The 22,574-nt window shown below is 43.9% G+C and overlaps 2 protein-coding genes across 3 annotated transcripts; one reads left to right on the top strand and one right to left on the bottom strand.

Annotated features, from left to right (window-relative positions):
• Positions 1-4,491: 4,491 nt before the first annotated feature.
• Positions 4,492-6,049, top strand: sp8a (sp8 transcription factor a). Its single transcript, XM_053863496.1, has 2 exons — positions 4,492-4,512; positions 4,776-6,049. The coding sequence occupies exons 1-2, from the start codon at positions 4,492-4,494 to the stop codon at positions 5,871-5,873; spliced, it is 1,119 nt and encodes a 372-aa protein (XP_053719471.1). The 3' UTR covers positions 5,874-6,049.
• Positions 6,050-6,504: 455 nt separating this feature from the next.
• Positions 6,505-21,872, bottom strand: itgb8 (integrin, beta 8). Of its 2 annotated transcripts, none has more exons than XM_053863494.1 (16): positions 21,307-21,872; positions 20,316-20,401; positions 17,648-17,819; positions 17,470-17,576; positions 17,180-17,319; positions 16,016-16,181; positions 15,143-15,301; positions 14,978-15,073; positions 14,477-14,569; positions 13,524-13,664; positions 11,814-12,210; positions 11,529-11,751; positions 11,328-11,458; positions 9,551-9,661; positions 8,778-8,941; positions 6,505-7,629 (listed from the first exon to the last, which is right to left on the bottom strand). In XM_053863494.1, exons 1-16 carry the CDS (start codon positions 21,398-21,400, stop codon positions 7,504-7,506), a joined length of 2,406 nt encoding a protein of 801 aa, XP_053719469.1. In that variant the 5' UTR covers positions 21,401-21,872; the 3' UTR covers positions 6,505-7,503. The 2 variants fall into 2 exon arrangements, with proteins under 2 accessions (XP_053719469.1, XP_053719470.1); XM_053863495.1 differs by having other exon boundaries at positions 11,355-11,458; positions 21,307-21,870.
• Between the last annotated feature and the right edge of the window lie 702 nt (positions 21,873-22,574).

Below are 22,574 nucleotides of genomic sequence, written 5' to 3'. Positions count from 1 at the left end.
AGGAAGCTCTGATCAGATCCATGAAGTCCATCCATCAATACTGAAAGTGAATAATGAGGCCTGGAAGTGCGCGATTGCTCCCCAGGCTTCAGTCCATCAATCAGACTCAGAAAAAGGAGAGCACGGAAACAGGGATGGATTCATTCCTGAACGACCAGTGTATCGTAACAGTGATCAGAGTGGACTCAAACTCCATGAGAGGTGATGATACGACCGTCCAGACTTTAAAGGCTGAAGATGTTTTTTGATGCCCCACTTCTTTAACCACACTTCCAAAAACCGTGTGTGCGTGTCAGGAGAATGTAAGCTTCTGCTGAAGGAGGGAAAAAAAACTGTCGTAATTACAGAGCGTAAACGTCACATCTGCTCTTCCCTGTCTTGTTAACTGCAGTCATCGTGACATCATCTTGTCATTATCCACTGATTCTTTTGTCACCAAAAGCAAAAACATCTCACGGCATCCTCCAAATATCTCCTTCAACAAGTGATGGCCAATCTCAAACTGCATTCTGGACGTCTTTTTTTAATGTGAACTCGCAGTCCCAAAATTGCCCAATTTTTATCATGATATCTGATGGATCTAGCAACAAAAAGTGATGCTTCTGAAGGTCTCACTCATCTATGGTGATAAACAGGACTAGGATGGTTGACATGAAAACATCCCTTTCCATCTCACTGTCATTGAGTGGACAACATCCTTCTGACCTGGCCTCAAACCCTGGTCTTGTGTGGCACACCGTCTACACTGGCCTTGACATGAAAAAGCAGGCTGGTTTGTTCGCCCATCTCTGTATCACCTCAACTTTCTACCCTCAAGAAGCAACAATTTACTTGCACTTGTGCTGCATCTATTGGGTTTCTCCAGTGGATCAGTAGCAGTAGTATACTGATCCCACTGCTGATGGCCTCCACTGACCATCTGGATGGCATGAGAGCAACGATTGGCCATTTTCACAGGACACATCGTCCATATGGGCCAATAGGCTTTTACTGTATCTTTAAGTTACACTAGCGTAGACCAGCATTGTGTGGCCATGGGAAACTTTTCTGCTATATATATATATATATATATATATATATATATATATATATATATATATATATATATATACTTTTAAAAAAAGAAAAAGCTAAACTAAACAAAATATGTAAATACATAAAAATACAACAACTTTTTATGCCAAAATGTTTTCGTTGTTTAAATAATGTTAAAATGTTTTTGTCGTTAGAATAAAGTTTTAGACAAGGAGAAAAAGAGGTTCCACTGAACATGGCGGAACCCGTGCAGAAAGGCTCCGAGTCAAACAGCCGCAGTAAATCTTTCTTCTCCTTCATCCCCTTCCTCTCTTTAGGAGATAGCAGATGTGTTGGCAGTTTGAATCACGCCTATGATGTATGACTGAACCAGAAAACCATCTATCCGTCGTCACCTGTCAGTGTGTGTTTTAGACATAAATATGCTGCTAATAATGCGTTTCCATTTCCCTCCAGACCAAAGGAGTGACAGCTGAAGACACTGCCTCGAAGCCTACTGCTTCACCCACTAGTGTGAAGGTGGATTCATGTTCTTCAACTAGTATAATGAAGTCAGGTCCATAGGTTAGTGGCCAACATCCCTTTCTTCTCTACTGCCTTCCGTTCATTTGATGTGTATATTAGAGTCAGTTAAAAAGAAAATACGGTATTATAGATGTTATTATTGGCTTTAAAAAAAGACCAATTTAAGTCTAAACATTTTTTCCATTTTACATAATAGAAACAACTTAAAGCTAAAAAAATATTTATTTATTTATTGGATCTTATTTGCATGGCAATAATACTTTTAATGGCAATAAAACTTTTAAAAGTATATGCTATATATATGTGTATATATATATATGTGTGTATATATATATATATATATACTTTTAAAAAGTAAAAAACTATATACTATATATATATACTTTTAAAAAGTATTATTGCCGTGCAAATAACACCCGAAATAAAAGTTTTAATATCTGACGGTGTATCAGTTGTAAAGTCAAACAAAAATAATAGCTATGTAATTACACTTGATTAGCTGTACTACAGTAATGTGACCAGTCATTGCTCTTATGATGTAATCTTACCTGTCAGTCGAGGTAATGAAACAGATTGTGCTTTTCAATTGCAATTCAAGTCTACATTTGGTACACGGAAGTGTGTACAAACACACTGGTACACGGAAAGACTGACATTTATAACAATATATTGCGTTAATCAAAATGTTTTTTCATTTTGTTTTTGTTTTGAATTAAAGAAATAACTATTTATTTTCTGTTACTTTATCAAAACTATACATTATCTGGTTGCTATTTTAAACCATTTTAATCATCATTTTCATTTGAACTTAAGTTATGTACATATTCTTTGCATTTTTCTTCTACATTATACATTTAGAAATACATGTTCCTTTAAATGGAAACTATAAATTCATTTTATAATGGCTTTTTATCATATTTCTTCCTCCCAAAATTCAGAAACAGTGCCGCTTTATTCCCCCCCTGGACAAAAAGCTGCCGTCCTCCTGCTACACAGAGTATTTTTGTGTCAAGTTTAGCAGCTTGTCCTTTCTCTCCCACATTCTACCACTAATTGTCCCAGCGGGGCAGCTGACCAATATGGCTGCCCTCCCTGCGTGACAACCGCGCTGACAAAACTCCACCAACAAAAGCGAAGATGAGGAAACCACCAAGGAGAAATAAAATACTCTCCCTGCCCCTCTCGCCGAGAAGTGCCAGATCTTTATTTCTTTCTTTTCTCTCGGCTTTTTTTTTCTGTCACGGCGTCCACAAAGTGAGTGGAAAGCACACGACAATCTTTTTTGTGGAGGCTCGATGGCGCGTGATAATGTGGTCATTATCGTCGGCAAAGGAACAGGTTGGGCTTCAGACAGGGTTTCATTAGGGGCCTTTTAAGAACACACACACACACACACACACACATAAACACACACACACTAGCACTTTCAGTGTGGGAAAAGAATGCTTCTGAAAGAGGGACAGCTGTTTTGGTAGCTGTGGCGATCAGGTTAAAGAGAAGGAGACCAACTGTAAACTCCACCTGTGCTGTGGGTGCAGCCCGAGGGGGAGCTCCGGGGCCACCGAGGGACCACTTCTCCACTGGCTCATCCACATTTTCTTTATAAAATCGCTGTCGTAAACAGACGTTGTCGTTGCGCTTATCGAAAAATGGCGGGAGCTGTCCACTCTGCAACATAGTTGCCCGAACGAGGCGTCCACCTCGTGTCAAAAACTGCTCAGACCGACCTTCAAATACCAGTTATAAAGCAACAACAGGATAATGGTTGTGTGTATTGTTGCTCAACCACGTATGTTTCCTTTAAGGTCTGCGTCATTAGCTGGATTATAACAATTACAAAACCAGTGTCTAAAGAAACACATGATGTACTTTGCGTACACAATACCTACAAGAAACTAATCGCTGCACTGATACACATTCACAAACTAGCAAGCTCCTATAGTTTGGTAATTACAGCTCAGCCGTCTGTGTACTTTTCCCCTTGCAGTTGGGGTGTATTGGATAGTCTACTAGTTTAGGTTGTTCTCAGCCTGTTGAAATATTCACCTCTAGAAAAAGCCAGCCCTCATATCCTGGCTAGTATTCAGCTTTTATTTCACAGTTAAAAAGTGGAGCACTGACTTAGCCGCATGTAGTAAGTCAACTTTTATTCATGACGTTTTGTATGTGGAAAATATTTCACTTTCTGTCATCATGCTGGTTCATGCATTCTCACGTGCTCAGTCGTTGGCAGTGTGATGGTCCATTTAGATGGATGATAAGAAGAGGAAGTGTGGAGTACGAGGTGTTTTTGTGTGACTTGTTCTGAATGAGATTCAATTGCTGAGGAAGGGTACTGGTGTCCTCCCTTCCCTCCCCCAGGGCTGACTGGATCCGCCCCAGGGACGGGATGGGACGTCCTGGGCCTGCCTCTCATTCATCAGGGGCCTCTGTCTAAGTGACTTCTTAACACTCAGAAAATCTTCCCGCGCACAAATCTGTGTCAATGTCTTAACCCACATCCCCCCGTTAAATAGTGACTTGGTATAGTGTCATATATATTTCATAAACGGCATGTCATATCATGACTGAGACATTACTCGCACGTACATTCCTATTTTCCTATTCAGCATTTAAACATCGAAAATCTTTTATCACTTCATTTCAACCATTAAAGAGCAGCTTTTTAAAAACCTATATTTTCTTTTCAGCCAACTCCCCAACCAAGAGTGCATTTGGCTGCACCGCCAACATGTTTTTGTTCCCCTCTGACCATTCCACTTCTTCCACATTCAGAATGACGCCACTTTTCACTCTTTACGACGGCCTCCAGCACAAAATGGGCCGCGCTCTGATTGGTCGGCAGTTTCCCGGCGGCGCTTCAAAGCCGGGCCACAATTATGAAGAGACAGAGACAGAACACACTGGCTCACAAACACACACTGCTCTGACATGGCTGCAACGCTGCTGGGGGTAAGTTTCCTTCTGACACATCCCAGTGATTTAAAGTTACCATCGCGACCTACTTGATATCACTCAGGGCAGAGGTGAAGCCTGTTTGACAAGACTATCAAACTCACTTTAGATTTCTAGATTGGAAGTCTTGAACACGTAGCGTTTTATCAGCCACTTTCTAGTTTCAAAACTCACCCACTTTGGGCGCTAACAGCGGCACTTTCATTCATGTTAGCGCTCGTGAGACTCCTTGAAGCGGACTGACAGGTTTGTGTCCACAGGAAGAGCCCAGGTTGGGCAGCACTCCGTTGGCCATGCTGGCCGCGACCTGCAACAGAATCGGTGACCCGAGTCTGTCTTCGTCTCCAGCTCTCTCGGACGGGGCAGCAGGCCGGCTGAAGGGCTTCCACCCGTGGAAACACACCAGCTCAGCGGTCGCCACCCAACTCCCCGCAGAGACCTCCAGCGCTTTCTCGGTGACCTCCACCTCTTCCCCATTCGGAAATGACTTTTCAGTGTACCAGACTGCTGCGCCCCTGGCCGAGCCCTCCGTTTCTGATCAGAGGTCAATGTTCCTCACCAAGCTGCCCCCGTCTGTGGAGGGAATTTACCCGAGGATGCAGCCTCACCAGTCCTGGTTCAAGCCCCTGTCGGATGTCAGCTCTGCCTCTTGGTGGGACCTCGGGAACACCTGGGTGGAGCCACAGCATCAGTCCGGGTTACCTGCCCATTTAAGCGGCTACAGTGGCGACTACTGCCCGACCTTTGCCCCTGGTGCCGCTCAGCATTTGCTTCCCGGCTCTCAGGGTCTGTTCGACCCCTTCAGACCTCCTGCTCCGACAGACATGAACGCGGCCAGCGCGCCTGCGCCCACCCCGATCGTTCCCATCGCGGCTCCCCCGCGCCCCTCCTCCTCCTCCCGCCGCTACACCGGCAGGTCCACCTGCGACTGCCCCAACTGCCAGGAGGCGGACAGTCTGTGCCAGGGAGGCTCCAGTCCGCGGCGGAGGGGCGTCCACAGCTGCCATATTCCCGGCTGCGGAAAAGTGTACGGCAAGACGTCGCACCTGAAAGCGCACCTGCGCTGGCACACCGGAGAGCGGCCCTTCGTCTGCAACTGGCTCTTCTGCGGGAAGCGCTTCACCCGCTCCGACGAACTGCAGCGGCACCTGCGCACTCACACCGGCGAGAAGCGCTTCGAGTGCGCGGTCTGTCACAAACGCTTCATGCGCTCCGACCACCTGAGCAAGCACGCGCGGACGCACAGCGCGGAGGGCGCGGAGGAGGAGGCGGCCTTGAAGGTCAGCTGCGACACGGACAGTAGCGCTGCTCTGAGTCCGCAGCGATCGCCGGAGCTGACCGCTGACGGACAGAGTTGACGCCGATGACCGGCGGAGCTTTCCTCGAGACGGATATGGCACTTTAAAATCAGCATCAGCGGCGGATCAACTTCGACCTCACCATTGTTTTTGGGTCTTGCTTTGAATAAATGTTTGTAAGTTATCAACACTATTTTATTTTATGGAGCTTTCAGTTATGAGCAACTATTGATGCTTTTAAGGGGATTATAATAATAAAAAAAATAGTTTAACGTAACGCAAGTGTTTTCTCCTCAACTTTTTTTTCCTTTTTTAAGCTAAACTTTTTCGGCTTCATCGATTTCACGTCAATTAGCAAAACAATAACAACTACAATGTAACATAGTGGCTAATTTGTTGTTTCTCAAATATTTTCAATACAATAATACTAATACATTAATAGATTAAACAATTAGTTTTCCGAGCATTTTTCTACATTTTAATCTTTATTTGAATTGTGGGAGTAAAATCATTTTTCTTGCTGAAAAATGACGTAAGTACTTGGTGGACGTCGCCACCTAGTGGTCACACTGCACCGTTGTTAGGTTGAATTAGATTATTTATATTTCAGCAAGAAATGTTGTGTCAAAAACTCGACACAAAAAAGTGATGATCAGACACGGCAAGATATTAAAAAAAAAAAAGTATTTTTTAATTTGGATGCAAACAATTGTAGTGGACAACCAGTCACATTTCTTGACATCAAAAACTACACTAGAAAGTGCTTCAGTTTGCCTGCTGTGATGAGATGATCATCAGTATATTGCTGGAACATTTGAAGGATAGAAGTCACTACTCAACAGCCAAGACTGTTGATGATAGTAAGAGAACAAAATCACAAATAAATAGTTATTAGTGTTCCCGACTTACAGTAAAACAGAGCAGCGGCTGCTGCAAACAACAACAATCCACACAAGAAGATCAAGATATGTCTTAAACAGTCAGCGGTTGAAAACAACAAGTGCATGTGACAGTTGATCTCTGTACCATCAGAGCTGTTTTGTACCGTATGTTCAATTCAGTTTCATTCAATCGCTGAGACCACGGCAGAAATGACAGGAGCTCTCTCCTAGTTATTTCTGACCACTTACTATTCCCAATTGAACATTCAGAAATGCAAATATACTTTTTAAACTACAATGCCACCCTCAGATTTCAGTAGTACAACAGAGCAATGCTTCAAGTGCAAGACTACACAGATTATTCATACCTTACAACTCAAAAATAGACAAATTAAATAAGCCACAATTGTGCTATGAAGGCGATTGTTAAGTTCAACTGAGGTCAGTAATATTACAGTATTTGAAAAAAAAAAAAAAGTAGTACCAAATGTCGACTCAAGGATAGGACAGTGTCAGGCAATCACAAAGACTTAAAAAGTAGAGTTAAACCACCAAAATTATAAATACGTTTCCCCACTTCTCCCCACTAAAAGCACCCCAGCAGCTACAAGATGAGGATCTTAGTTTCTAGGATACTGGCCATGAAAGTAACAACAGTCCAAGTTAATGCTTGATTTTCCAGGGTCATGCAAGTTTGAGTTCATCATTTCCTCCACAAAGAGGCGGAGGATGTTAAACATTGTTCACCAGAGAGGAAACTGTCAGTCCAAAGCTTCTTTCCCCGAATCACCTGATAAATATTCTAGCCACTACGGCCAAGGGTCACCAAGCGGCATCTTGGGAACATGGAGATCCAACTCCACCGGCCGTTCAGGCGGACAATCCCTCCTGTACGTGACAGTCTTCTCGTTGGTGGTGGGGATGTAGGCTAAATCCTGGGTGGTGCAGAGAGCACAAACACATAGGTATTATCCATGGATGAAATACATTATGGAACTATCCAGGCTGACACTTCAATTGCAGAAATAATATAGACATTGATGCAAATAACTCACATATAAAGTCTCTTTTTTTTCAGGGCAACAATTCCAGGTGCACCACATTATATAATGAGATGTCATCCATGGTAAAGAAGAGTAAATGAAATGGGGCAGAAAATTTTAATTTAAAATGCTGTTCTGCACAATTCATGCAGCAAAGAGTTTCCTCGACAGTGGGGCAGCACTTCCACCCAGACGTTGACATTTATGTGTACAGATTCATCTTATGTTTGATAATCCTGAATCACACAATAAAATGTGGTTATTAGTGATAAAATAAAACTTCAAATTTATTACATTTTTTTTTAGCTCCAATCCTAAAGCTATAATATAATGTTTTTTATGTATCATTTTTATTCTTACAAATACCCAGAGACGGACTGTAAAATCTACATTGGCCACTAGAGGGCACTAAAAGGCGGCAAGAGCTGCATTTCTGCGCTTTTATTTATTTATTTTTATTTTTCATTTTTCAAGTAAAATGTGAGTCATAAAATAATTCTGGGTCCCATTGAGTGATTCTGCATACTGTATATTTCAAGAAAAATATGAAATATTTGTACATAGACAAGCAGTTATATGAAGTTTAACCTATCTTCTCCAAAAAAAAAAAAAAAAAAAAAAAAACACTCCCATTTACTTAAAGAGATACATTCCTTTGAGTCTCCAGTGGCTCAGCATGGCTAACAGAACGCGTTTATTTCTCATTTAAACGGCCGGTCATTAAAATAATTTAAGCCGAAATAGCCCAGTGATATTCCCCTGACCCTGGTAAAAGCATCTTTTCCGTCTCCTCGTTGGTCGTACGTATCGCTGTAAGGTCACAAATCTGCACTCTGCAGTTGCAGTCGTGGGATTTGAGAGGAAATGTAATATACAGCTGTACTTCCAACGCTGGAGTCAAATTTCCTTGTCTATTTCTGCACGCGGCGACCTTTGGCAAATACGCGTCGGAGAACAACCGAGTGTTTTGATTCCTGGGAGGTCCTCCTCCCGCTCCGCACATCTGCTGGCAGAGTGACCACAGGGGTTTGACCTTGTACCTTGCCAGTGCAGATGAAGCCGTCCACCTCAGGAGCGCCCTCTCTGGCGCGTAGTCTCCTCTGTAAGAACATCCTGGACAAGACCACCAGCACCAGACCACACATCACGGTCAGAGCACAGACACTCAGGAAAGTTCCCACCAGCTGACCTCTGCTGGAACATTCTGTGGACACACCCAAAAACACACGTTCACACACGACAATGAAAAAAAAAGTCCTTTAATGCTCCTTATTTCCAAAAGTACCCTGAACGTAACTGAACTCAGTTCATGGTCTCGGCCTCTGAGCTACTGTATGAATCTAACCAACAATTTGTTTCGCCTACTGTACGGCACAAAGCAAAGGGTCTGTTTAGCTTTTCTGAGCATTTCACAAGCTGTCGGGAACCGTGTGAGCATGACGCGCTCATCACTTTTCACAAAGAACTTTAAGAGCCCTGACATTCAGTAACCATGGCGACCTGGCTGCTGCCGTACCCAGGAGGAGTAGGCGAGGGCAGGAAGAGAGCGTCCCGTTGGGCGCAGAGCGAGAGGAGACGGGGGACGCACAATGAGCAGCGCTGTTCCAATAATCAAGAGGGGAGGAGATTAACTGTAACACTTGGACGTGCTACACTTGTGTGTGTGTGTGTGTGTGTGTGAACCTGGCGCAAGTCTTCAGCAGTGTGTGTGTGTGAGAGAGAGAGAAAAGCGTGGTAGGAACGGTGAACTGCAGCTGTAACCCAAGTTCTGCTGGCTTAACTCAGCCAGAGTGAGATAAAGGTGCGTGTGTACCTGGTCTTGTGCTGATATAAAGGTGTCTCTCTCCAGACTGGGAGCTTGTCTGGAAGCGGTAGCGGCAGCTGTCGTTACTGATGTACTTGCACAGGATCTCTCCCGAGTGACCTTCAGAGGCAGGACGATGACATCAGAGGTGGGAACACAACACGTGACACAAAATCAATCACGACCAAATTGGCAGGGAGCTGACACATGGTCACGTGTCTTTGACATTAAAGCTGCAGGATTCAATACATTGATCAATCATCTGTACCATCATGATGAGAGTAAAATGTGACTTTTCTTTAGAGATAAATTTAGAGTTTGGGTTTCTATCAGAGTGAAGCAAAGGCCATTTTCTTCCTTTCTCTTTCGGCTTCTCCCTTCAGGGGTCGCCACAGCGGATCATCCTCCTCCATCTCACCCTGTCCTCTGCTTCCTCTTCTCTCAAACCTACAAACCTCATGTCCTCCTTCACCTCCTCCATCAATCTCCTCTTTGGTCTTCCTCTTCACCTTCTGCCTGGCAGTTCCAACCTCAACATCTTCCTACCAATGTACTGGCTCTCTCTCCTCTGTACATGTCCAAACCATCTCCATCTAGCCTCTCTGTCTCCTAAACACCTGACATGTGCTGTCCCTCTGATCTACTGCTTCCTGATCCTATCCATCCTGCTCACTCCCAGAGAGAAGCTCAGCATCTTCATCTCTGCTACCTCCAGCTCTGCCTCCTGTCTTTTCCTCAGTGCCACTGTTTCCAAACCATACAACATTGCTGGCGTCAACACCCTTATGGACACTTTCCCTTTCATCCTTGCCGACACCCTTTTGTCACACATCACACCTGACACTTTTCTCCAGTTATTCCACCCTGCCTGCACCCGCTTCTTCACCTCTTTCTCACACTCTCCATCGCCCTGGACAGTTGAGCCTAAGTACTTAAAATCCTCCACCTTCTTTATCTCTGCATCCTGTAACTTCACCTGTCCACTTGGGTCCCTCTCATTCACACACATGTATTCCGTCTTACTTACTTCATTCCTCTCCTTTCTAAGGAAAACCTCCACCTCTCTAGCTTATCTTCCACTTGCTCCCTGCACTCACCACAGATCACAATGTCACCTGCAAACATCATGGTCCAAAGGGCTTCTTGTCTAACCTCATCTGTCAAACTCTCCATCATCATCGCAAAGAGGAAGGGACTCGGGAGCCGAGCCTTGGTGCAGTCTCACCTCCACCTTGAACTTCTCTGTTACACCTGCAGCACACCTCACCACTGTCTTACACCTGGCATACATGTCCTGCACCACTCCAACAGACTTCTCTGCCACTCCAGACTTCCTACCAATAAACATCCTTTTGAAGGCAACATTTTCAGTGCACCACATTTAAAATGTGATCCTGAAGTTTAAGCTCCTGTGAACAGATTAAACTTTGATCACTCTGCTGTCAAATATTGAAATGCATTTAATCATGATTTATCAATTTCATAACCTCGATATAATTGGTAAAAAACAGTCTCACATCCAATTTAAAATACTAGACAGTCACCACTGAAAAAATATCGTCAGACCAGTAAAAAAGCCTTCATCCAGGACAGTATGGTGCAGTAGTAGCTCGTGAAGGGTCGATGAGTCTTCATGGAACAGTGTCCTTATTTCCACAGACCACTAGATGGCACTGTTTCCTCTATAGCCCACTATTACAATGAAACTCATCATTATCAAACTAACAGCGCCACCGACTGGGCTCTGAAAGTGAGGACACCGGATCATGAAACCTCATCAACCCACCACTCGTAGCTGCAGGAGTTGTCAGACCTGAAACATCTTCCACAAAGTCCACCGACGAGGCACAAGAGCTGTTGCACTTTCCAGGATCTGCCAGAGCCAGACCTTCAGACAGATGACAATCCACACACTTCCTGAAACACACAGGCAGAATCAAACCATCATGTCTCTCACCACCCGAGTCTCAATGAAAGCCTCAATTACCAGTACGTTTGGCAGCTGTTTTGGCAGAGAGGACAGCTCTCACAGAAGCTCCCCAAAAATTTAGGGTCGTCGCACGAACACTTGCCGCAGACGCACCGCCCCCGCCCACTGCACACGCTGCCATCTGGTGACTGGCATGTGTCAGTGGAGGTCGGACAACTGCAGCTCTCGCCTTCCCATTGCTCCTCACATTTACATTCACCTAAAACACACACTCCCCGCCCTGACAGACAGATTTGGATGTTATTTCCTCCTTCAGTGGAAACACCTGCATCAGTTTCTTACCTCCACAGAGAAGCCCACCGTGGTAGGGGCAAGAGAAGTCATCGATTTGACAGTATTTCCCATGAACCAGCCCGAGTCTACTTTGTTCACACGCACATCTCCCGCATACACACGTGCCCCGGCCGCTGCAGTCCACTGTGGAGCCATCAGCTCTGCAATTGGAATCTCTGTGATTCAGTTCGTGTTGGAGCATTTGCTCCTGTTTGGTCCCTTCTGCGGGGCAAAACAAGTCCCCGTCTTGGCAGCGCCCAGTCGATCCACAACTGCAACGGCATCTCGAATGAATCCTGACTTTGGTGGACTCATTGTATCCGATGGGCCGAACCATCATTGTTATTTCTTCGTCTTCGCCCTCCGTGGCACAAGTCTGCTGCCCGACTGTGAGGTTGAAGTACACCTGAGAGAGGAGACACACGCTGCATTTAACCACTGAATTCAAGCTGTGCATTGTTTCAGACCTTGTAATATTAAAGTGTAATCATGTAATCCAGAGGTGGCAGTTACATTTTCAAAAGGCAGAAAGACAGTGATGACTACAAAGCATGATGGAAAAATATCTATTGAAATTCAATAACAAGCACAAAACGAACCTAAGAAGATGAAATGTAATTAAGGATATTCAGAAAAGTGTAAATATGCCGTGAAAACTATTGAAATATTTCATTTTATATGCACTTAATTTGAATATAAATCAACTATGGACTAGACGTTCAAGATAAAAAGGCAATTTATTTCAAAATATATTTTCAGTATTCATTCAATGTATTTTGAGGAACAAGAAAAACAAAAATGGCCAATGAAAAGAAGAAAGTTTTCGTTTTAAAACAAGAACCGGCTATATTTACTGATGAAGTGGTGGTCGTGACTAAAGGACAAAGAACAAAAAAGTAGGACATATTGGTTATAGTTTTAGTCTGATGTCAAACGGGCCACGAAAATACAGGCATCAGGCCGCATATGGCCCCCGGGCCGCACTTTGCCCAGGTGTGGTGTAATCCATCCATCCCTACTATGTCATGAGTTAAACTCCAGGCTCTTGGCAGAATCTGGTTTACGTTGCGGTATTATGTGGAGCATGAAAGTTGTAAAAAATGTCCTAACACAGAGGAAATGAGGCAAAAGGAAGGGACATTAGAAATATATATATTATGTTGTGGGTCAGTGGGGAAGAAGGACAATGAATCATTTTGACAGCAAACATGGATCTAAGTGTGCTAAATTTAGCCCCACAGAAAAACAAGTGTCGCTCTGTTGTAAGCGCATCATGCGTGACACAACTATTTTTCCTCAGAAACTCATAAACAGTGTGTAAATATAATTCTAAATATCTTATTATCTTATTATATCAGTTGTACCTTATCTTGTTGTTATAGCACATAAAGTAATGTTGGTGTTGTGTGGGCTACGTGCTAATGGAAGTGTTCCATTTAAAAGCTGTTGTGTTTTGCAAAGACAAGATTTAAGGAGAAAAAAAGGTCACAAATCACATGGCAGTGTTCCCTGGTAAATACAGCCTCTAATCCACTAAATCCGGATTATTTACCAAATGCTGTCAGTCATACAAGTCTCCCAGGGATGTGTGTTTAGGGTAAGTGTGTTGGTGTGTGGAAGTAATGTGATACAACCAATAAATTATCACTGACATCTCTGAGCGCTTATCTTAAGCTGGGTGTTCAAAATACAACAGAAGACAGGAGAGAAGGATTTTACCGTCTGCCCTGGTTTGACTCCGACGCAGCGCTGGCCGTGGGCAGTGGACCCTGGTGGGCAGAGAGGCGACACAGACACCCAGTACCTGCTGGCCGCCTGGTCATCGATTGTCACTGACACGTCCACCTCTGACAGCAATGTCTGAGAGGCCGAAATGCAATACAGGTTACAAACAACGACAACAGAGAAACAGAAAAATGGATGGTCGAGACAGTGTTTATGTGTGGCCTTTTCAGGTTGGGGGGGATTTATTTTATAATGCCAGGCTCTGTTTAAGGAGATGAACACGTGCATCTACTCTTGTATGTATGTGTGTCGGTGCAAAAAAAAAAAAAAAACCTTTGGATTCCGGCAAAATGCAACAATGGAGTTCTGTGCCCGAGGCCAGATTACAGCCTCAGCTGCTGCCAACAAGTCACTGCAGACGCACACCCAGGAACCCACGCACCCACTCTTTACACTCGGTTTCATGATCCCCATTTTACTACCCTTTTTGAGAATTTTTCAGAGGAAGGGAGGTCTGGTTTACACCTTAGTGAGCCCAGGATTTCTCCACTGGGTTCTGCAGCTTCATTAATGCACAAACTTGAGCCTTCACTCAAATTGTCCAGACACAGGGATCAGTGCCACCACATTTGCAGCTCAGAGGTCTGCTCAGGTTTTTTGTCAGTGAGGAGGGTTTCTGACTTGACTTACTTCTACTGAGTCAAACATTTGTGATTCATAATACATTGCTTAATTTTTTTAACAAACTGTGGCCCACAGCCTCATAAACAGTTCAGGTGAGGTGAAACTGGATTTTGCAGGCGACTTGAGCAAACATTGGGAAGTGACTCCCAAATAACCAAATTAATTCCATCACTAATCGATCCCTCAGTTTGTTATTGTTAAATTTAACTCCCAAAGTGTTTTCTTTCTCCATAAAAAGGTCATCAGCAGGGAGGCATTCGTACCTTGTAGGCATCCACAACCAGATCAATGAGGTTAGGGGCCTGGAAAATGCCCAACTTCCCGAGGTAGGAGCCAGGAAGCAGCTGCACCAACTCCTGTGAGAATCACCGATAAAAAAATATGTTTTAGGTGTCAACAAATTATACTGGCAGAGGAATTAAATTCAGGCAGTTCAAATGAATACTCAAAGCAAGTGTGTCAAACCCAAGGCCGGGGGGCCAAATCTGACCCACTGAGTCTTTTTATGGGTCCAACTCAACAATAAATGATCACAGCACCAAAAACTAGACCATCTCACAAAGATGATAGTGCTTGGTTCTAGCAAGCTCTGGTATTACATGTCATGTACTTTGAAAAAAAAGTTTGCAGGGAATTCAATAAAAGATAGGAAAATTATACATTTTGACCACCTTTGATAACACATAACCGTCAAACTTTTTAGTGCGTAAATAATTGCGCCTTTGTGCCGATTTCTGTTTGCTGTCATTGGTGGGTGGCATTACCTCGTACCACTGTTGCTGTTTGTTCTCCACAGCAAATATCGAGTAGATGTTGTTTTCCAGCAACTTGTCAGACAACTGGCCCAAAGTGGGATGATCCTTGAATGGAAGAGAATCAGCTACTATTAGAATTAACATTCACGCGGCGCTCCTCCTGCTCCCACTCACCATCCTGGTGCTTTCGGTGTAAACGTTGTTCTCCAGGTGACACCGTCCGTCATGTGGCACTACAATTCCTGCCAGTCTGCTGTCCAGGGCGAGGTGAGATGGCTGGTCTGTCATCAGCAGCATGAGGTGCTTCGCCTCTGACCGCCAACCCACCGCTTTCTGCCAAGGTTTAGACCCAGAGTTTCCATTAATAATGTATTTTAATGTAATACAATTAAAAGAAATGGTAGCAACATGAGTATTTGTTACTGTAGCAACAGCTGGATTTAAGTTGCCATGGCAGTGAATGAAGCCTTTGTAGTTGCTGTTTGGTCTAGAAGCATGTAAATATTGAGTCAAATAAATTCTGCCCAGGAGTTTGGTTTGTTTTCGATGCAATAAACCCAACAGGACTAATCCATGATGTATTGGTTTTTCTGGAAAAAGCTGCAGGAGTTCTTACACTCATCACAGACCACCACTTCATTCATGCCTGTGACTCGTCACAGAGAGAAATACTATTTATGGGCTGGCGTGTATATTTAACCCAGAGAGTTTACAGAGCGGGTCTGACATAATGGATTTTCTATTTATAGGAATAATGACCACCGTGGTGTTTCCCGTGCTGTCTGGCTACTCAGGACCCCCTGCAGCATGACTCACCCCCCCCCTTGGCAAGTGAGTGTAATCCACAGTGAGTCTGTGTGTGTGAGCTTGTGTGTCTGTCATACCGCAGCAGTGCTGTCATGACATTCCGGTGGCAGCAGCCAGTGCTGAGTCAGAGCTCCACCAGCCTCCATAACAAGTGCCACTTTAGGTATCATGCAGACTAAGCCCTCCACAATTTATCGGACATGTTTCCAGTTGAAAATAAAGAAAAAACAATGGGCATACTTGGCAGACGGCCGCCTGCAGCATGGCGTCCAGTCCTCCTTCTGGTGTGTCCATGTTTCCAGAGATACGCTGGCGTTTGATGACACGTGTAAACTCGCTCATATTTCCAGTCATGCTCAGGACGTGGTGGTAGCCATGGGCCGGCCGACAGCGGATCTCATAGTCACTGGTGAGCATAACAAACATTAACAATCAAAACCGGTTTAAGATCAGTTATTTGTATTTGGCTGTTTATTTCCTAATTCACAGTGACAAATATTATTTTATCTTATATTTTAAACATATTTAAGCATTTTTCTTATACCACGCATTAATGTTCTGTATGAAATTATCTTATACTATTTCTTAGTGAATTTAAATTCAGCAGTGAGCTGTACGACGGGATGTCCCGAGACGCCATGATGTGATGTCATTTCGAGTCAACTTATCCACGTTTTAGATTATAAACAAGCAGTTCAGCTTCCACATCTGTGATTTAACACCAACATTATGAGGTGAACGGCACTTTGAAATGTTCCGAAGAACGCACGTTTTTGAACAAAAACCAACAGCTTAAGATGCTAGCGTCAAAACTCCTCTCCGGGAAACAAGTAAGTTCTCTTTTTATACTTAAGAGTGTGATTCTTAGAATTGTATTTTACCATCTCTAAGTGCGAATTATCATTGCTTCTTAAACAATGTGTTCCAAATAAGCATTGGTAAATGCTTCAACTCGTTCATCCTCGTCTCTCGACTTGCTTCTTTCTTAAAAACTATCGACAATTCGCGCATATCGCTCGTCCTTGTTTACATTTTTGTTTGACCTCAATACATCACCTCAAGTGTGTTTGGCCCAATTGACCAGGAAGTAGTTTTAGAACAGGTTATGGAGACCAATTTGTTTTGTTTTGTCTACATAAATAAATAAATAAAATAATACGACTGACCCTTTAAGTAAAGCAATATAAGTATATGGGAGTTGGTGCATCAGAGCCTATGCGGTTACTTGTGTTTATACTTTACATGTGATCTATACACACATCTATATAGAAAGAAATATCATATGACTCTATTTGCCTGCAGATACTATGGGCCTCCCCTTAGTATTTTCAGTTTTCATTTTGGCTTGTTAGTATTTGTAAACCTGGAAATCCTTGAGTCTATCCAGTCAGTGTTCCGCCTTACCTGCAGGGGTTGTTGATCTTGGAGGGATGAACATTAATATATGGGGAGACAGGTTTGTCGACAAATGAGCCAAAGCCCAGCCAGAGATCAGACGAGTGCTCCGTCATACGGAGAGTCAGCGCCACACCAACAGTCTTCAACTGTATTTGAACCAAAAAATGAAAAATGAAAAATACATCTAGAGACTGTAGAAGCGATAGAGAGATAAAGCAGTGCAGCAGAATGATGATGGATGAAAATGCGTAAAAAAAACTTATGATGATGCTGTGTATGTGTGTGCTACGACCTACATGATCAAGGTTTTCCTGCATTGATGCTGAAACGTCCACCAGGTAATAGAGGTCTACAGGGTAGCGTGGCAGCTGCTTCACAGCGACGATGAAACTGGCATGTGAACCTGCAATAGTGTGAGAAATGACCTCTGATCTTAGAGATAACACTGGCATCAGGAGCAGGCTGTAGCCTAACCTGGTCTGAGGTGGATGCTGATGTCCCGTGGGGAGACTTGCGTGCTGCTGATGGTAGCGTTGACCTCCACCTTGATCTCCGTTTGCTCCATGAACTCTGGTCCGCAGCCTCTTCTTAGCAGGTTTGCTGGCAGGTCACAGCGATAGCTTGAGCTAGCTCCTTCGAGAAAGTCCTGAAAGTCACATCTGAACAGTAAAGGGACTAGAAAACAGCTGGAGAACTGTTAGAACCACTAAGCTGCAGTAGATGTTTCTGTAGTTATCGGAAATGGGGACAAGAGAACAAGAAGTGGGTCTGCTGATACTTGCAAAAACAGCTTAAGGCAACCGAAGCTGCTTCAACAGTCTAGTAAAGAAAGGATGAATCACAGTATAATGAGCAGGGTGACACAATCCTGGGTGAAAATAATTCCAATAAAACACAATAAAGGGACATTAACCTGGCACTGTCTTTAGTCAGCACAGGTGTTGCGTCACAAATGCCATCTCAACTTCTCCATTTTCTGTCAAAGATCGGCTTTAAAACTCGCACCTCACTCTTCATTATTCATTCACATTTCCTGAATGTGTTCATATATGTTGCTTTCATTGTCTCAAGTGCCTTTTTTCATTTGGAAATTATTTGATCCAATCTTGAATTGGGAGGAAACAAACAGCGGTCATGCCTCGCAGCTTAAAATTGGATTAGTGAACTTTGGAACTTAATTCTGTGTGAAAACCAATTTGCTTGCTCCTTCCCAGGCAGTACAGACACAGCCTGGCTATGTTATACATTCATAAGTAAATGTATATTGAATAGACACAACACATAAGACGAGTTTGAGTGAGGTGTTCGGTCATGATTTTACTCAAGCTGAGCCGGAAGGCAAAGCTCTTGGGTGGATTTGCCATATCTTTAGATGATAAAGCGCATCGGAATATTAAAATTAAGAAATTTAAGAAGGAAAACAGATTTTGTCCATACGTAAGTCGCACAGGTCCATAGGCCACGGGTGCAGCGCTGTGGAAATGTCGGCTTAAAAACATGTGACGATCACTTCTGAACTAGTTTTAACAAAGGAGTCCTGAGAGACTATTTCATGAACAAACTGTTCTGTACTCGAACAACTGTGAGGGCAAAATGTGCCGGAGCTGCCACCCTTTTTTGTTTTCGTTAGTGAATGACACTCCGAATGAAGTTTTAAAAGCATTTTTTACTACACATGAAACATTTATTAGCACAAAATGGTGAGACTTTTGAATGTATGTGTGTTGAAGATTTGGGTCGGACGCTTGTTGATGACGTCGCACTATGAACTGTCCTGCAGTAACAGAATGAATCAGAATCAGATTTATTGCCATGGTCAGTGGCGATCCCACCAACTAGGAAAGTGCTTTGGAAAATGTGCAGTCAAAACAATAATAGTAATAAAACAAAACAAGGACTGATCACAAATTCAACAGTCTGACGGCCGAGGGGAAGAAGCTGTTCCTGTGACAGGAGGTTCAGGTCTGGATCGACCGCAGCCTCCTGCCAGAGGGAAGAGGAACAAACAGTCCATGACCAGGGTGAGAAGGGTTGGCTATCGATATGTTAAATCCTGAACATAGATTTTAAATCAATTACCTGAATTATCAGTTGCATTAGCATTAAGGAAGAAATTCAGTCATATTAAGGAAAATATTGTCCTTTTTTTTACAGGTATTGGTTGACTTTGTCTTGGACAGAGTCATCTTGAATACTACTCTATGGACTTTAAACACGATGAATCACACGGAGTCTCACTGAAGTGTAGACAATACCTGCTGGGCCTGCGAGCAGAACTGGATTTGGGTAATATTTCACAGCTGCCGTCTGCATGATTTATAACCTTGAATATTAAAAGCAGGAACTCCCAGGTACTTTTTTTCTACTGGCATTCAGTTTCAACCTGCCCTGCCCCTCTGAATGCTGAATGTTTTCACACATCGCTGAGCCGCGGTGTCAGATAGGGTTTGGGCTTCACAGGGTGGGGAAACACCTGAAGCCTTTTAAAAACACAAGCCATGACCCTTTCGTCTGGCCAGCGCCGTTTGTGTGTCTGCCGAAGTGTTGTTTGTTAACACGCTGGTGCAAAGGTTTGGGTGTTTATAGCGTCTGAAGGATCTCCAGTCAGTCCGGGTGGATCCTTTTATTAGACAGACAGAAGCAGAGCACTCACGAGCAGATGATCTATGTCTAGACTTAAAGAGGGCAATTTATTTTTCCGAGTGCCAGATGAGAAACTAGGACTGTTGTGGTTGGCAGTCTGTAAACTGTGGATTAACTCGACAAAGGATGTACTATGTCCATCTATTTATTTAGAGATGTAAATTGGCAATTACATTGAAAAGTTTATTTAAACTCCTTTGAATTGGTGAGGATTTTATGACCGTGCTGTGTATATGTTTTATATTCTCTAAAGAGAAAACTTGATTTAAGTGAATAAATGCTGCGCACGAATAAATTTGGCTGCTCATTTCCATTGACCTGGTTTTGGGCGGCTCAGATCTGGTCCAGACTAAACACGTGGAACACGTCTGTAAAAACAAGTGTATATAGGTGAAGGGTCGCACGGTGAAGCGCACTTGTTTGGATGGCATCAAAGAATTCGGTGTGCCATCTGTGCTCAGCGAAAGAAACATAAATACAGATTTCAATGGCTACCGACCTCCTTGAAGCACCAGGCGCACTGCGGTCCACGTGTGAGACACTCTGCGCAGGAACTGATCCTTGAAGACCAACACTCACCCTCACCTGTGGGACGGAAATAGCACAGAGAAGGACGTTATTAGCATTTGTTAAAGTGTGTGTGTGTGTCGGCCGCACAGTTCCCATGGATATTTAAAGACCTCATAAGCACTTGTGAGGATCGAAGCAGCACTTTGCATCTCATCTGAAGCGGCTCTGTGTATCGGCTGACCTTGAGGCGCATGGGAGTGTGGGAACAGGTGTGTGAGATGTTGCAGTCGCGCTAAAGGTCATTCCCACGCTCGCACTAAGTCATCCGTCAGCGCAGCGTTCTTTTTGAAACACTTGATTTCCGTCCAGCTGAGTCGTGTCATACTGCGGATGAATTATTCAGGGGCGATTCACTGTCACTGAGGCGAAAGGACACGGAGACAATAAAGTGCTGCAGGTACGGCTGCAAAGAAGGAGCTGTTCAGGAACAGCTATGACCCAGTTGGGTGGATGGGATGCTGAGAGTCAAGACTCTGCTCTTGGCTGAGGACACACTGGGGGGGATAACATGGAAATTTAAACAACGTGAATGATTTATTGTTTTGTTTTTTTTAAAACGCTCCACATAAATAAGGAGGTCCATATGTAGGTCAGTCGGTGGGTCTTCCCTAGTTGGTTAACAATAATCAGCAGGTGGAAATAGGAAGTTTAGGAGGTTTGTTTCACGTCTGTACTTGATCTGAAATATTTCATTTCGCTCTCAGTTGGGTTTAAAATGTCACTTTTCATATTTCATGGCAGGGAATGCCACCGATTATCTAACCAACATGTGTCCGACAGAAGCTCCCGCAGTCCCCGAGCAGCATCCTTTCATCTTTTCAGTCCGCTAGATGGACAGTCCAGCAGTGACGTCACAACAACGACAAAGGAACTACAGTCGTGCTAATCGTCCTAATTGACCCTAATGAACGGCCACTCACCCGGTCGAGCAGCTCCAGCGCACGCGGCCAGCACCAACAAGCAGAGCGGGAGACACCGAGGGAAGCTGCCGTATGCGAAGGGCCAGGGAGTCATATTAGACCACCCGCTGTCTGGGCACGAGACCAGCTAGAGCAGTTGACGAAGAGCCGTCCGCCGCCGCGCCAACACCAGCCGGGAGTGCGGGAGCGGGACGCGGGGCATTGTTGTCGCCTCGGTAAGCCTCTAATCCCGGAGAGATATTCGCATTCCCCGGTCAGATCAGCTGACTAGCCCCCGCGTCCCAGCCGAGGAGGTGAACTCTGCGCTCCTCCATCGAGGCTCCGATCTCAGGTGCGCGACGTTTCCCCTGGGCTGACGGTGTGAGTCGTGGAGGATCCGCGCGCCGACTGAGCACGCGGCTGTCACCGGCGGAGCCTGACTGGGTCCTGCCCCGCGCTGCCATGGTAACGACGCCAAAGGGAGGAGAGTCGGAGAGAGACAGTGAAAGTGACAGTGAAGTGTTGAACTACTCGCGTTCATTCCAACCCTGTCCTGTCCTTGAATTGTTTCTCCATGTTTATCTCGCGAGGGAACATTGGGAGGACTCGGACTTCACTTGGAGATGAAAAAGTTCGATGTTTTTGTGTGAAGTTTCGTCTTTGCGACGTCGAAGTGGAGAACTTTGTGATGAAACAATAATTCTTTTTCTTTTTCATACACATTATGTTATTAAAAATACAACACTTACTATGTTTAATAAATAAATAAAAAAAACAAACAAGAAAAACAAATGAAGAAAAGATGCGTACTACATTTTAAAAAAGGTTTTGGCGTCTGTTTTAATATTGGGGGAGTGCCCTTGCTCCGTGGGCGGGGTCTAATCAGAATTGGATTAGATGATGCGCCAGAGCAGACATGGGCAAAGTGTGGCCCGGGGGCCAAATGCGGCCCTTGGCCTGCTATTGTGAGGCCCTCATGAGGCCATGGCAGAGCAAAAAAAAAAAAGAAGCTGCTCATAGATATAACTCATTCTGTATTTTGTGGGTCTTTATTGGATTCCCCGACTCTGTTTGTTTTCTTCCTCCACTGGTAGTTATATCATTTAAAATAGTAGTGATGGTGTAATAAAATGTGTAATTGCAAAAAGAAAAAGATACTGAAAAAATATATTCAGAAAATTATTCTGTTGCAGAGATCTTCCATTACGTATGTGGAAAATCTAAAATGTATATAAACGGAAATAAATGAATGAATTTGGTTATTCGTATTTTAAACCTCAGACTTCCCA

This window comes from Synchiropus splendidus, chromosome 4 (assembly GCF_027744825.2).
Source record: "Synchiropus splendidus isolate RoL2022-P1 chromosome 4, RoL_Sspl_1.0, whole genome shotgun sequence".
Classification (NCBI taxonomy): domain Eukaryota; kingdom Metazoa; phylum Chordata; class Actinopteri; order Syngnathiformes; family Callionymidae; genus Synchiropus; species Synchiropus splendidus.
Note: the sequence above shows the minus strand (reverse complement) of the source record. Positions and strands in the feature narration are given on the sequence as shown.